This window comes from Mobula hypostoma, chromosome 6 (assembly GCF_963921235.1).
Source record: "Mobula hypostoma chromosome 6, sMobHyp1.1, whole genome shotgun sequence".
In the NCBI taxonomy this organism is placed as follows: domain Eukaryota; kingdom Metazoa; phylum Chordata; class Chondrichthyes; order Myliobatiformes; family Myliobatidae; genus Mobula; species Mobula hypostoma.
The window spans coordinates 115,428,769-115,445,363 of NC_086102.1; the positions used below are offsets into that span (position 1 = coordinate 115,428,769).

At 41.1% G+C, this 16,595-nt stretch overlaps 1 protein-coding gene across 5 annotated transcripts in view; it reads right to left on the bottom strand.

The window, feature by feature from the left end:
- The window catches only part of pcnt (pericentrin), a 227,886-nt gene continuing 211,291 nt past the window's right edge, over positions 1 to 16,595 (bottom strand). For all 5 annotated transcript variants that reach the window (XM_063051522.1, XM_063051521.1, XM_063051520.1 and 2 more), the window contains 6 exons: positions 16,156 to 16,332; positions 11,826 to 12,064; positions 10,841 to 10,929; positions 6,040 to 6,190; positions 2,184 to 2,302; positions 1 to 607 (listed from right to left, as the gene is read on the bottom strand). In XM_063051522.1, coding sequence (XP_062907592.1) covers positions 564 to 607; positions 2,184 to 2,302; positions 6,040 to 6,190; positions 10,841 to 10,929; positions 11,826 to 12,064; positions 16,156 to 16,332 — 819 coding nt within the window. In that variant the 3' untranslated portion in view covers positions 1 to 563. The remainder of the gene's footprint in view (positions 608 to 2,183; positions 2,303 to 6,039; positions 6,191 to 10,840; positions 10,930 to 11,825; positions 12,065 to 16,155; positions 16,333 to 16,595) is intronic.

A 16,595-nucleotide genomic window follows, 5' to 3' on the forward strand; every position in this document is an offset into this window, starting at 1 on the left:
ACATTTCATAGTAGGAGTTTCCAAGTTACTGAATGATTTAATATGTACAAATACATGAATACATCAAAGAGAACACATTTTTCACAAATACCTATGTAAACTTTATTTTTATGCAAAGAACAAAAGCCAACATTTACAAAAATAACCTTTTTAAAAAATCTTGTTTTCTACATTGAGTTATGCACAATGGCACACAAGCCACTGGGATAAAAAGCTCGAAGTTGTTGACTATCATTCTTCTAGAAAAGCAAGCATACGTACACACATGAAACCACACATTCAAACAATCATGCACAACATACAATTCAATGGTGGATACTAACTCACCCAGCCTGATTGGATAATAATGTTTCCAACATAAGGAGACATAAATGTCCAATTTATTAGCAAACACTGCGGGATTCTTCATCTTATTTTAAATACAAGATTCTTCTGTGCTTGGACAACGTGTAGATGTGGCTGTATACATTTAATTATCCCTTGATCACAAGGAGGATCAATATAGATAAACACATTTTAACCATATTCATAAAGGAGCAGTTTTGTGTCCATATAGGATCCACTTATTTCATGCTGCTTCTACGTCGGGATGTTCCTGGAGACGTTCCTAGAAATGAAAAAACAGTTGAAACAACATGAGATGGGTTCCAGTAACAATTCAATGTGAACTTTCAGGACACAGACTGATAGAGTCAAATACTGTTATGGAGAAAGCCTGTAAGAGGTGAAATGGACTCAAAATTCACCTGTCATGATACAAGGGGAAGGATGCTGTCCAGCATTCCACATTTCTACCCAACATTAATCACAGATTTCTCCCATCGCCTAGACAGTGCCTCAACAACTGACGCCTCGAGTTTGTCAACAAACCACTTGCACATCAACAAAAACAAGAAAGCAATGATCTCAAACACTCAAGTTTTGGCTTGCTCATGTAGAATGGTCACTCAGAAATCTGAAGAATCCAGCACAAGAACAGGCCCTTCAATCTGTTTGGTGTCAAATTAAACAAATCCCTTCTGCACGCACTCCAATTCCCTGCATGCCCATGTGTTTATCTAAGTGCCTCTTGAACACCACTATTGTATCTGCAAGAGTCAGTAAACCACAGAAGGAGGGAGAAATCAATCAAAATGGAGGAAAATATTAGGAGGGGAGTATACACCAACACTCTTTACACAAAACCCTCCAAATACGCTGAGAAACAGACTAACTTCTATAGATGTGTAGTGGAGAGTACATTGAATGGCTGCATCATAGCCTTATATGGAAACACCAATGCTTTTGAACAGAAAATGTGGATTTGACCCATTAAATCACGGGCAGAGCCCTTCCAATCTTTGAGCACATCTACATAAAATGCTTTCGTAGGAAAGCAGCATCTATCATCAGGGACCCCTACCACCCAGGTCATGCTGTCTTCTCGCTGCTGCCATCAGGAAGGTGGTACAGGAACTTCAGAACTCACACCACCAGGTCTGAGAACAGTTTCTACCCCTCAACCATCAAGCTCTTGAACAAAAGGGGATAACGACACTCAACTTCACTTGGCCCATCGAAATTTCCCACAACCAATGAATGCACTTTCAAGGTCTCTTCATCTCATGTTCACCTTATTCTCTGCTATTTATTTATATTTGCATTTGCACAGTTTGTTGTCGTCTGCACTCTGGTTGATCTTTCACTGATCCTATTATAGTTACTAGTCTATAGATTTGTTGAGTATGCCCATAAGAAAATGAATCTTGGGGTTGTATATGGTGACATATATGTACTTTGATAATAAACTTTACTTTGAACTTTGACTAGGCCACCACAACTGGCATTGAACTCATTTGGCGCCTTACAGCATATTCCCAAAAAACTATTCTGGGAGGCAGCATGGTTGTTCTCAAATGCCAGTTTTAAAACACAACTTCCCTGTCATCTTGTGGGAAACCGTGGCCCAACAAAATAGAGGAACCGTTCGGGAAGTCACCAAGGCCATCAAGTCCATGTTTCAGGAGCATACAGAAACCCAGTGTAAATGGCACTGCACGCTATTCATCAAACATCTAACCCAGCTATGGCATCCGCCGAACTCACATCACCCAGGAACATACAGAAGTGGAGTGGAGGCAAGTTATGGTCAAACCAAAAGGGTTGGTCTGAGAAGAGCACGTGACAGTTAAAGGTTTACATACCTCCAAGTCGTTGCTGGATTGCCTCAAGTCTCTGAATATATTCAGTGAGTGAGCGTTCTGGATCCTGATTGCTTGAAAGGACTGACTGGTCCTGCCCTCCTCCGAGTGAGAAATATGATCTGTGTAACAAATAAAGGGCAGGTGTCACTATCACCTTGCACAATGTAACCTCATCTTCCATTTAATTTATAACACAAAAATGTACAAAGCTCCTGGTCAGCTGGGTTCAACGTATGTTTATTATCAAATTACATACATGTCACCATATACTACCCCGAAATTTATTTTCTTGCAAGCATTCAGAGCAGAACAAAGAAACAAAATAGAGCCATGAAAAGCTACACACAAAGACTGACAAGCAACCAATGTGCAAAAGACAAACTGTGCAAGTACAACAAAAAAAATAACAAACAAGTGAATAAATAAATGCTGAGAAAATGCATTATTGAGTTCTTGAAAGTAAGTCCATAGGTTGTGGAATCAGTTCAGTGTTGAGGTGAGTGAAGTTATCCATGCTGGTACAGGAGCCTGATGGTTGAAGGGTAATAGTTGTTCTAAGTTGGTGGTGTGGGACCTAAGGCTCCTGTACCTCCTTCCAGATGGCAGCAGCAAGGAGAGAGTATAGCTTGTTATGGTGGGTGTTCTTGATGATGGATGCTGCTTTCTTGTGGCAGAGTTCCTTGCAGATATGCTCAATGGTGGGGAGATTATTCCTGTGATAGACTGGACTGTATCCACCACTTTTTGTAGACTTTTCCATTCTTGGGCATTAAGCAGTGGACTAAAGGTGGAAGATTGACAGCAGGTACTTCAAAGCACTAGAAAGGCTCAAAAAACTGTCAATTCCATTGGCAAAGTGACTGACTCTATGTCAATGATATTTCTCAGAATCAAGACTCCTACGGGTTGAACAGGTACTTTGGATCTGTCTTCACTAGGGAAGACACAAACAATCTCCCAGATATAATAGTGGCCAAAGGACCTAGGGTAATGGATGAATTGAAGGAAATTTATATTAGGCAGGAAATGGTGTTGGATAGACTGCTGGCTGTGAAGGCTGATAAGTCCCCGGGACCTGATGATCTGCATCCCAGGGTACTTAAGGAGGTGGCTTTAGAAATCGTGGACGCATTGGTAATCATTTTCCAATGGTCTATAGATTCAGGATCAGTTCTTGTGGATTGGAGGGTGGCTAATGTTGTCCCACTTTTCAAGAAAGGAGGGGGAGAGAAAACAGGGAATTATAGACCGGTTAGCCTGACGTCAGTGGTGGGAAAGATGCTGGAGTCAATTATAAAAGATGAAATTACGACACATCTGGATAGCAGTAACAGGATAGGTCCGAGTCAGCATGGATTTATGAAGGGGAAATCGTGCTTGACTAATCTTCTGGAATTTTTTGAAGATATAACTATGAAGTGGACAAGGGAGAGCCAGTGGATGTACTGTACCTGGACTTTCAGAAAGCCTTTGATAAAGTCCTACATAGGAGATTAGTAGGCAAAATTAGGGCACATGGTATTGGGGGCAGAGTACTGACATGGATTGAAAATTGGCTGGCTGACAGGAAACAAAGAGTAGCGATTAACGGGTCCCTTTCGGAATGGTAGGCGGTGACCAGTGGGGTACCGCAGGGATTAGTGCTGGGACCGCAGCTGTTTACAATATACATTAATGATTTAGATGAAGGGATTAAAAGTAACATTAGCAAATTTGCAGATGACACAAAGCTGGATGGCAATGTGATATGTGAGGAGGATGTTATGAGAATGCAGGGTGACTTGGACAGGCTGGGTGAGTGGGCAGATGCATGGCAGATGCAGTTTAATGTGGATAAATGTGAGGTTATCCACTTTGGTGGTAAGAACAGGAAGGCAGATTATTATCTAAATGGATTCAAGTTAGGAAAAGGGGAAGCACAACGAGATTTAGGTGTTCTTGTACATCAGTCACTGAAAGCAAGCATGCAAGTACAGCAGGCTGTGAAGAATGCTAATGGCATGCTGGCCTTCATAACAAGGGGAACTGTGTAAAGGAGCAGAGGTCCTTCTGCAGATGTACAGGGCCCTGGTGAAACCACACCTAGAGTATCGTGTGCAGTTTTGGTCTCCAAATTTGAGGAAGGACATTCTTGCTATTGAGGGAGTGCAGCGTAGGTTCACAAGGTTAATTCCCGGGATGGCGGGACTGTCATATGTTGAAAGATTGGAGCGACTGGCCTTGTATACACTGGAACTTAGAAGGATGAGAGGGGATCTGATTGAAACATGTAAGATTAAGGGATTGGATACGCTGGAGGCAGGAAGCGTGTTCCCACTGATGGGTGAGTCCAGAACCAGAGACCACAGTTTAAGAATAAGGGGTAGGCCATTTAGAACGGAGTTGAGGAAAAACTTTTTCACCCAGAGAGTGGTGGATATCGGAATGCTCTGCCCCAGCAGGCAGTGGAGGCCAAGTCTCTGGATGCTTTCAAGAAAGAGATGGATAGAGCTCTTAAAGATAGCGGAATCAAAGGTTATGGGGATAAGGCAGGAACTGGGTACTGATTGTGGATGATCAGCCATGATCACAGTGAAAGGCGGAGCTGGCTTGAAGGGCCGAATGGCCTACTCCTGCACCTATTGTCTATTGTCAATGGGCAGGGCAGAACAAAAGCAGATTAAGAGAGTAAACTAGTATAAAAAATATAGAAACTGACAGTATTAAATTCTGTGGGTATGTATTAAGGGAGAGACTAACTTCAGCATTGGTAACAGAAAATGAGATCAAGAAATTTAAAGGAAATAAGGGAGTGTCAGATACTTCATTATTTGCCTTTATAGTAGAAGACTCTGAAAACATCTCTGTAATTGTAGGGATTTCCTCTAAACATTTCACTTCTTGGCATGACCTAAGTCCTTGAGTTTTAGCCAGTGACTGTTAACCCCATCTCATAATTTTGAATCAGGCAGTCTCTTAAACTTCCTATGCTCCAAAAGGATAACAAACCCAGTCTCTCCTGATAATGGAATTATTCCATGCCAGACCTGGTGAGTCTGCTCCACAGCCTCTTCACAGTAATCACACTGTTTCTATAGTATGCAATCAGAATTGTACAGTGTGGGCTTAATCAAAGTTTTACAAAGTTGAACCGTATCTTTCCTGCTTTTATATTCTATGCCCCAACAATTATCCTGTATATCACCTTCACCACTTTACCTACCACTACTGCCACTGACATAGATCCATATACTTGTACAGCCTGGTTAGTCTAGACAATTTCAAAGGGGAAGATGTATCTTCCAACTCAACCACTGGAAATAATTCCTCACACATTCTTTGCTTCTCTTAAATAATGCAAAGTTACAATATTTCAATCAACAATGTGTATACTTTGTCCTAATTTGATTGGTGCATTAACTAAATATCCTCCTCCCCTCTCCAACAGCACCAAAAGCACAACAAAAATAAGCATGCTGAAATAGCAGTGAAGACCAATAATGAAACTGTTTCACATTTAATTTATTTTAATAACACAATCGTAAAAGTTTAAAAAGGAAGAAATGGTTTGATGGCCCAGCTTTGTACTGCACACATCTTAGCACTGGTGTTTTCCAACCCTGCTCATTTCCAATCCAACTGCGTTAACATAGGGCACGAACCAAATGATTTAATGAGACCTTGTGAAAGGAAGACTTCGTCTCGTTAGCTGTGACTATGAAAGTCTTAGACCAGTCGAGATCCTTGGGATCCGAATGGATCATGAATGGCAAACAAAGAACTAATGTGCTTATCACTGAAAAAGACCCTCGTGTGCCTAGATTCAGGTCTACATGTTACAATGGATTCGATCTCTCAGCTTGATAATCCATCTCACCTATTCTGCAGTCGGTAGGAAGACTTTGGTGATTGGTGACTTGCATTATTAAGTCTGCGAGCAGAAACATTATCCTTGGTTGGTGGTGAGTTTGTAATGTGAGTCAATATTGATTGCTGTTGCCGAAGGACTTCAGTTTTAGCGGGTGGAGCTGGAAATAGAGTAAGAAAATTCTGAGTTACCAAGTTCAGTTGCTTGATAAGACAGGTGCCTTCTCTTATCTGGTCATCTTGTGCCCCTTAAAATGTGCTTACTTGTACAGAAGCAGATATTGGAATACAGGCAATCCCCACACCACAGCCATTTGGAAATTCACCCTTAAAAAAATTCATTAATCACTACCCAAATATTTGAGGCACAGAATAAAATTCACTTATTATCCCAAAAGATGTAAACTGAGATCAGGTGCATTATTCAAAGAATATAAAAAAAGAAGTTCTACATGGTTTATTTCATTTGCTGAAAACAATCAGAAAAGCTTTCCTCCACTGCTTCTTGACTTTGTGTTCCAAGAACTGAGAGAAGTCACCTAGACCAGGATTAATTTAGTCTTTTTATATCCAACACTCATGTTATTTTAAGATGGTTACCATTTTATTTCAGAATAAGAATGCCGCAGAGATTCTTTAGAAAGGGAAAAATGACAATTAGGGCTTTTGATTCAGAGTCACATATTGGACCAGATCTTGTTGGGCACAGTCCATGTACTTAATGGGCAAACCTGGGTCGAATGTAGAGGGTCATCCACCTCTAATACTCAGCTTTGCAGATGACCTGATTGAAAACACGGAGAAATTTGGACAGCTAACAAAGCGGGGAGCAGAGCTTTGTTTTCTGTCAAAGTAAATAATTAACATTTTAAATGCTAAAAAACAAAAAATGAGCACTGAGCAATAATTGGAAACATTTTTAATTATTTTGCTTTAGTCTACTTCTTTCCCTAGGCTTTGTCTAGAACCCCCAGTGAGACGCTCCAGGTCTGATATGAACTGCAAAACTAAATTAAGTTTAAGACAATTAAGATTACCTTTACTTGTCACATGTATGTCAAAACATACAGTGAAATGCATTGTGCATGTCAAATCAAATGAGGGAGAATTGCAGTCCTGCTGAAGGGCCACAACCCAAAACTTTAGCTGTACTCTTTTCCATAGATACTGTCTGGTTTGCTGAGTTCCTCCAGAATTTTGTGGGTATTGGTTGGATTTCTAGTATCTGCAGATTTTCTCTTGTTTGTGAGGGAGAATAGTGCTGGGTAACTCAGCAAATTGAATACCAACAAGATTTAGCCTACTCCTTTTTCATACTGTAGATCCATCACAGGGTTATCAAATCAGCCTTTCAAATGGGCAAAGCTTTGGTCAGTTGGTTTATCATTGTCACATGTTCTGAGGTACAGTGAAAAGCTTTATTCAGCATGCCATCCATACAGGTAATTTTATCACATCAGTGCACTGAGGTAGGAAGTTGAGTCGAGTATGATATTCTCCTAGGAGTTATTCCCTTAATGGAGAATGCCTGTGAGTGACTTTGTTTAATGTGGGGAGGCTCTTGCACAAACAGCCACTACATGGTCTTTGACAGATCAGGGTCGGGGTCCAGCAGCACGGAATGTAACATGGCTGGAGACCCTTCACTGCTGCCTTCCTCCGCCTTCACAGCCTTTGTGATATGTCATCTTCCACCAGCTCCACTGCTGAGGTCTCGGTTGGATTGCTGTCTGTCTGGAACCACCCCCCACCCCCCCCCCCCGACCTCACCACTACGGATGACTTTACGAGAAGCTAAGTGCCAGATGGCGCTGCACTCAGGATGTCAGGGAGTCACCAGCCTGTCCACCATGACAAGGTGATGATCCTCAGAGAAGACAGAGGTAGTAGAAGGGAAAGCAGTAACATAATGCAAAATAATAGCTACAGAGAAAGTACAGTACAGGCAGAAAATATGATGCAGGGCTGTCCATTTATCCATAAGATGCAGGGTTCTTGAGGGAAAATGACAGTCAACATTTTGAGTCAAAACCTGGCCCTACATCTGGACTGCTTTTCGGAAGGTGCACGTGAGAGGACAGAGGGAGAACAGGTTACCTGAAAGTGGAGAATTCAATGTTTATGCCATTAGGTTGTAGAGTGCTCAGGCAAAATACATTATGTTGTTTGTTTAGTTTGTGTTTGGCCTCATCCTAACACTGGGGGATGCTGTGGGAATGAGGAAGGGGCTCGCAATGGGGTGCTCCAGATGGCCACTGCTACAACGCAGTCACCCAGTCTGTGCTCAGTCGCACTGATATCGATGAGACCACATTAAGAGCGCCAAACGCAATGGTCAAGTTTGGAGGAGCTGCACTTCAGCATCTGTCTCACCTGGAGGAGCTGTTTAGGTTCCTGCATAGAAGTGAGAGAGAGTTAAGGTGGGAATGGATGCGAGAACCAAGGAGTCGTGGCAAGAGTAGTCTCTGTGGAAATCAGAAAAGGGTAGCTGGAACCACATTCACGTTATAGTGATGTGCTGGATCGAGAGGTTGGTGGGTGAAAAGTAATGAATCAAGGTGAGAAGAGAGTGCAAGTGTGTGAAGTGAAATGGAATAGGTGTGGGTGAGGGCGAGGGCTCTATCAACCACAGTGTGAAAGGTGGAGGTGGGCGTAAGAATCCCCATTTCATGAAAAAGAACACCTCAGATGCCCTGAAGTAGATTAGCTCATCTTGAGAACAGATGCGGCGGAGACAAAAAAATGAATGGGCTCAACCTGAAACATGCTGTCTGATCCAGATTCTGGCAGCTATTTAGTTGTCTGTTCAATGGCTGCATCATTTGAACCTATGTTACACACTCCCTATCTCCCACCCGCTGCTCTCCCCCATCTTCTCTGCTACTTAGGTCACTTGCTTTCTCTCACCAGTTTTGATGTCTTTGAACTGAAACATTAAATGTTTCTCTTTCCACGGAGTCAGAACAAAGTAATTGATTTATGCCTGGCAAAGAAACTTTAAACAAAATTGGACTGGATTTTGAGAGGACTAGAATATAAAAGCAAGGATGTAATGCTGAGGCTTTATAAGACAGACTGCACAGAGTAGTTGTGGGCAGTTTTGGGCTCCTTATTTCAGAATGATATGCTGCATTGGAGAGGGTCCAGAGGAGGTTTACAAGAATGCTTCGGAGAATGAAAGGGTTAACGTATGAGGAGTGTTTGATGGCTCTGGGCCTGCCCTTGCTGGAGTTTAGAAGAATGAGGTGGGATCTTATTGAAATCAATCGAATATTGAAAGGCCTAGATAAATGGGATGTGGAGTAGATGTTTCCTATAGTGAGGGAGTCTAGGAGGGCACAGCTTCAGAATACAAGGGTGATCCTTCAGAACAGAGATGAGGAGGAATTTTTTTTTTTTTTTTACTCAACCAGCAGTGAATCTCTGGAATTCTGCTACGGATGGCTGTGAGGGTTAAGTCATTAGATGCATTTAAAACAGAGGTTGAACTGTCCTTGATTATTAAGAACGCCAAAGGTTGCGGGAAAAAGGCAGAAGATAATAAATCAATCATGACGGAATGTCAAGAGCACATGCAAAGGGCTGAATGGCCTCATTTGATCCACTGTCTTAAGGGGAGGAGGAGAGGTAGGAGAGACCTCTTCTTATAACAGAGGAGGGACCTGATAGAAGTTTATAAGATTATGAGAAGCACAGATAGGGTAGACATCCAGGGGAAATGTTTAATACCAGAGAAACCACATTTAAGCATTTAAGTTATGTGGGGGGTGGTAAATTCAAAGAAGATGTGCAGGGAAAGATATGAAGATATGATTGATATATAATATATATGTGTGTGTGTGTGTGTGTGTGTGTGTGTGTGTGTGTGTGTGTGCGCGCGCGCGCGCGCTGCCAGAGGTGGGACTGTAGGCGAATATGATAGAAGCATTTAAGAGGCTCTTAGATAAGTACATGAGTGCGCAGAGAATGGAGGGCTATTGAAGTTATGTGAGCAGAAGATATCAATTTAATCAGATATTTAATCAATAGTTTAACTAGTTTGGCACAACACTGTAGGCTGACCGGCCTGTTCCAGTATTATGCTGTTCTATGGTCTAAAATAATACTATAATCTAAACTGCTCACATTTTAAGAACAGCTTCTTCCCCACCACCATATTTCTAAATAGACAATTAATTAACCCATTAACACTAACTTGTTATTTTTTGACTCTTTTTACACTACTATATATACATACATGTATAACTGGAGTCCTGATGAAGGGTCTCAGCCTAAAACATCAGCTGTCTTTCATTTCCATAGATGCTGCCTGACCTGCTGAATTCTGCCAGCATTTTGTGTGTGTTGCTTTTGATTTCCAGCATCTGCAGGATCTCTTGTGTTTATATATTTCTTACTGTGACTTATATATTATTTTTATGCATTGCACTGTACTGCTGTCACCAAACAAATTTTGCGACCAGATTCTGACAGCTACAACTCTGAGAATAAAGGTTTGTCATTATTTTGTTACCTTCACATTGAGATGGATGTCAGGTCTCTTCTCCTTCAGATTAGGATCTTATGAGGGGGCGTTTGGACTGAAATGGGTCTATTGAGCAGTTTGTATTCATCCCACAACTTAACATTCTTAATAATTTACAGTATTTTAAGATAAAACTTCAAATGCTTCCACAGTTCCTTTTATAAATCTTGTCATTTCAACTAAAAATGCTACAGGCTATTTAAATATACATTAAAATTACCCAGGTATTATCTTATCTTCACAGGTATACATTTGGAGAAATGAAAACAATTATTTCCAGTCGTACCTTGACCGCCTCCAATACCATTCGCTGTAGATGCAGAGTACAGACCTTTCCTTGTTGCTTTCTGCCATTTTTTCACCAGGAATTTCAGCCTGAAGAGGTACAGATTGGGACATTAACAGCACTGAACAAAGCTGGGACAAACCTCACAAAAAAATTAAATCAAACACACTGTTTACCTGCTGAGTAATCTATACAGCATCTACTCTAGAGCTAGTAACAAAGTTTTATTTTCAAACTTAATCTTACTAAACGATCTATCCTTCACCAGCCAACGGAGCTTTAAAAATCAAACTGTTTACATCAGCAACACAAGGTATCATCATACAGCCGTTCAGATTGTATTACATAGCTGATGCCAAGTAATTTAGTCTTTAAACAGAATCAGGTTTATTATCACGGAGATTTGCCGTGACAATTGTTGCCCAGTGGCAGCAGTACATGAAAAAAATACTATGAAGTTGCAATAATAAAGAAAATATACAGCGCAAAGCAGGAATAGGGAGATGGTGTTAATGGGCCCTTTAGAAATCCGACAGAGGAGGAAAAAAGCTGTTTCTAAAATGTTGACTGTGTGTCTTCAGACTCTTGTACCTACTACCTGCTGGTGGTATCGAGAAGAGATCATGACCTGGATGCTTTTTATTGTTAAGTACTGGAATGTATTGCTGCCATAAAACAACAAATTTCACGACATATGCCAGTAATATTAAGCCTGATTCTGGGGGGAAAAAGGTTCTGATTAGTAAGGGTGTGAAAGGTTATGGGAAGGTGGCTGGAGAATGGGGTTGAGAGGGATAATAAATCAGCCATGATGGAATGGCAGAACAGGCTCGATGGGCCAAATGGCCTATTTCTGATGCCATGTCTTATGGTCTCAGAAACAAAAGGCACCAAGCAAATGTCTTGACAGATAATCACTCAAAAGAGCCACTCGTGGGAAAGCAATTAAACCAGTTTTACCATTAAGTTTAAAGAGAATTCATACCTGCAAATTGCGATGACCACTCTAATGGTGGAGCGGAATTTTGTTAATGGACGGGAATGCCGTTTGGGCATGTGGAGGTCTGTAGGAGAAGGGTATACTCCCATACGTGCAATTAAACACAGGGTTGCCTGTTCACATTCCTGGAATCCTCCCAAAAGCAGCAAGAGGTACTTCTTCTGGTACACCAAGGCTTTCCTAAAACTTTCAGCCCGAAGGTACTTGCCATAAAGTCGCTGCATCTGCATATAAACACAGAAAACTTTACATTTTTATGTCTATAGCTCAAGAGCAAAAATCATCCAATAACATTATGCTTTAAGGAGCACTATACATCTCCCTCATTTGACATGATGGGTAAAATAACTTGTGAAGCATTCATAAATATAAAATTCCTACGAGTTTCAGTGTGAAAAATGTTTTCGGTGCTCAATCTCAATCAATAAAGTCCTGCACACTTAAAATACATCACGAGTATTTAAAATAATCAAATATCATTTTATGAACAACTAATTCCACTATCAAGACAACAAAGTACTTTCTGCCCTTTCAAGGTATTCATCATGTGAAACATACAAGATATATCTCTATCCACTTTACTCTGCTCCCACTCCCTCTCCCTCTCTCCCACTCCCACCCCCCGCCCCCCAACATCACTTTGTCAACCTCTCTTCCATCCAGTAATCACATCTAATGCTGCCCTCTATGTTAGGCTCATTCCAGCTTAAAAGTTTTTTCCCCCAGGCAGTTAGTCTGATCAATCATTTAAGTTAGCTCCCCCCACCCCCTCTATTACCTCAGTCACTGCACCGTAAACACTGTAAACTGCTTTTAATAATACTACTTTACATTGTAAATACATGGCGTTATGAATTTATGTACACTTTATTCCATATCTATACTTCTATCTTTATTTTTATACAATTCTTTATTCTGTGTAATTGAGAGTTGTCACTTTTGATGCATGTAGTGCCAGCACACCACAGCAATTTCTTAATACATGTAAATGTATATGTAAAAATAAAGTTGACTCTTGACTCCTGCTTCTGATTTTTTCCATGTGACATTATGCCCCTGAAAGCTGCTGCATTGTGAGCTGCTTCGGTAATGCGTTGACAATTTCTTTCTCTTCCTGTGATCTCTGTTCCTCAGTCTGAGCAGATCCCCATTAATGAGCTCTTCGCTTCAATTCCAGTCACTCTTCAATGACGTCCTGCTCTACTTCATCAGATCCAAGATTCAATGCCCAACTTGACACAGGTTCTTCGGATTTGTTAACCCACAGGCATTGGGGTCTGATTATGACTTCCTCTGTACATTATTCACTGATGCCTAGATTATGTTATTCCAAGAAGCTGCCTTGTTAATGCACCTCTTCCAAATTTCCTTTAAGGTTGGGTTTGTTACTGTTAGTCAACCTGAAATGATGCGTCTAATTCTGTGCTACAGGCCCAATGAGCCCGCACTGCCCAACGACACATGCGACTGATTAACCTACTAACTCGCACGTCTTTGGAATGTGGGAGCATTCAGAGAAAACCCACATGTCATGGGGACAGCAGCGGGATGCTGCTGTCTAATAGTGACGTGCTAACTGTGCTGTGCTGATATCTCAGGTCAACAAAAAACAAAAGTCAATTGGCGGAGGTACGCCTCCAACCCACTCTCAACTCAAGCTTAGTTGCGTTTTTTTGATATCTCATCCCAAAGTAATCTCAAGAGATGGCTCAGCAGAAATAGTCTGGAATCCGAGAAGCATGTTTCTGGAAAGCAGGCGACTCATGACTCTTCACATGCCAGCAAACTAACATATTGATAGTTTTGGAGATTGGCCAAATACTAATGTTGAATGTAGTATGGTCCATAGGTTACAAAAAATAGTACAGAGAATAGTAATGCACAGGAACAGGCCCTTCAGCCTATCATGTCTACCAATCATGGTGCCACCCTGAACTAATTCCATCTGCCTGCACAAGGTCCATGTCCCTCTGGCTCCTGACTGTTTACTTATCTGATTAAATGCCCTTTAAATGTTGCTACAATATCACCTCTACCACCTCCATTTACCAAATATATTCCAGGCAAAAAAAGGAAATTGCCTCATAACTCTCCTTTAAACTTTCACCTTCTCACCTTAGCCCAATTCCCTTCTGTATTTGACATTTCCACCCTGGGGAGAAAACTCTGACCTTCTACTCTATGTCTATCATAATTTTATAAACTTCCATCAGGCCACCCTCAGGCTCTGATATTCCAGGAGAAACAATCCAAGTATGTCCAACCTCTCTGTATAGAGGCATCCTTCATATATCCTTCCTGCAACAATCAAGCTGCATACATTGCAATATGACTAGTCAAATTTTTTTATATACTCAGTGCCCCGAACGATGGAAGTTAGTATGCTGTTCTCCATTTTTACTACTCAGTTTTCTATCGGGGATTATAATCTTGCATACTAAGATTCCTATGCACCAACACTCCTCAGGATCCTGCCATTTACTGTATACTTTCCTCTCCCATTTGACCTCCCAAAGAGAACCACTTTACACTTGTCTAGATTAAACTCCATCTGCCATTCTCCTATTTCCAACCGATTTATATTCTACTGCATCCTTTGACACTCTTCCTTCCTATCTGCAATTCTGTCAATTTTTGTGTCATCTGCAAACTTATTAATCAGACCACTACATTTTCATCCAAATCAATACATTACAAACAACAGGGATCCCAGCCCTGATCTTTGGGAAAACTACAGGTCACTGATCTCCATAACATTATTTTATGATTATGATTATGAAGACACGTAGTCCTCTTTTATTGTCATTTAGTAATGCATGCATTAAGAAATGATACATTATTTCCTCTGGTGTGATATCACAAAACACAGGACAAACCAAGACTGAAAAAACTGACAAAACCACATAATTATAACATACAGTTACAAACAGTGTAACAATACCATAACTTGATGAAGAAGTCCGTGAGCACAGTAAAGTTCAAAGTTTCTCAAAGCACTTTCTTTAAAGCACTTTCTGGCCAGCATTGGGAAAGGAAGTATATTTTCATGCAAAGAAACAAGTACCTAAAATTTCTCAAACCAATTGAAACATTTGGTCAGGCTTCTACCTTTGTATGCTTTAGAATTTGTCTAAAATGCAAAAATATCAGATACAACGCGACCTCAGCATGACACAAATATTCGGAAACAAACTCAACATTTCGCTTAGTTTTTTTGTCTTGGAGGATGTGATGATACACACTATATACTCATACTGGCAGATCACAGTTTGTGTGGCTTCAGAGCTGTGTGACAGACATGGCTATAAACAGCACTGGGGACCCATAGGGGACTGTATTGCCTCCCTTCCAGTTTACCCTGTATACCTCGGACTTTAGATACAACACTCAGCCATGTCATCGGCAGAAATTCTCTGATGACTCAGCCATAGTTTGGTGTGTAAAGGGAGGACAAGAGGATGAATACAGGGCTCTGGTGAGAACTTTGATCAAATGCTGCAAACTGAATCATCCGCAGCTCAACATTAGTAAGACACAGGAGATGGTGATGAACTCTAGGAATAGGCCTGTTACTATTGAAGGCGAGGACCTACAAGTACTTGGGGGTGCACCTAGATGACAGACTTGAGGAGCACCAATGCAGAGGCTGTGTACAAGAAGGGCCAGAGTCGCCTCTACATCCTGAGGAGACAGAGGTCCTTTGGAGTATGCAGGCATCTCCTTCACATGTTCTACCAGTCTGCTGTCACCTGTACAACCTTCGATGCGGTGGTGTGCTGGGGCAGTGGCATCAACACGGGTGATGCCAACAGGTTCAATAAATTGATTAGAAAGTCTGGCTGTGTTATAGGATTCAAACTGGACATACTGGAGGATGTGGTACAACAAAGGACCCTATGGAAAACCCTGGCAATTCTGGACAATGTTTCTCACCCTCTGCATGCCACCTTGGCTGAACAGAGGAACACTTTTAATAATGGACTAAGACAACTACACTGGTCCAAAGAGAACTATAGGAGGTCGTTCTTACCCTTGGCTTTTAGGCTCTATAATGAGTCAACCTACAACCGGGGTTGACTCATTATAGAGCCTAATAGCCAAGGGTAACTCATTATATGACTCCCCCCACTCCTGCGAGACTGTTTGTAATAACTTATTTTTTATTCTTTCTACTTCTCTTGTAATATTTACATCTGTGCACTTGTAATGCTACTGTGACACCGCAATTTCCTTTGGGTTCAATAAAGTATCTATCTATCTATCAAGGTGGCTCTATAACTGGAGAGGTTTAGATTCAAATCCCCTTGATACCAACCTTCAAATTGGAGGAGTCAACAAGGTCGTGTCGCAGAGGTCTATTTTCAATCTCTGCCATCACTCTGGCCAGTTCTGATTCAGCTTCTTTCAAGGCATTCTGCAGCTGGTTTTTCTCCTTCATCCAACATTGCCTTTCAAAATTCAGTAGAGAATTTGCATTGTCCACTGGCTTCTCCTAGAACACCATGTTACACATCAGCTTCAAAAATAGGATTGTTCATTGGTTATGCTGTAACAGATAGTGCTGTTTTTCACCATTATAGAATGAGTGTGGCTATAGATATTTTCAATAGTAACATTCAGATCTAAATAACCTAGTTTATGCTTTTGCCCTATATGCCAAGGTTCAAACATCAAGTCATGAAAGAAATCAAGATTTGAATAAGCACTCAACAGCAGGTACTAGAGATCACAAGTAACAAATCAACAAGTAGGCAA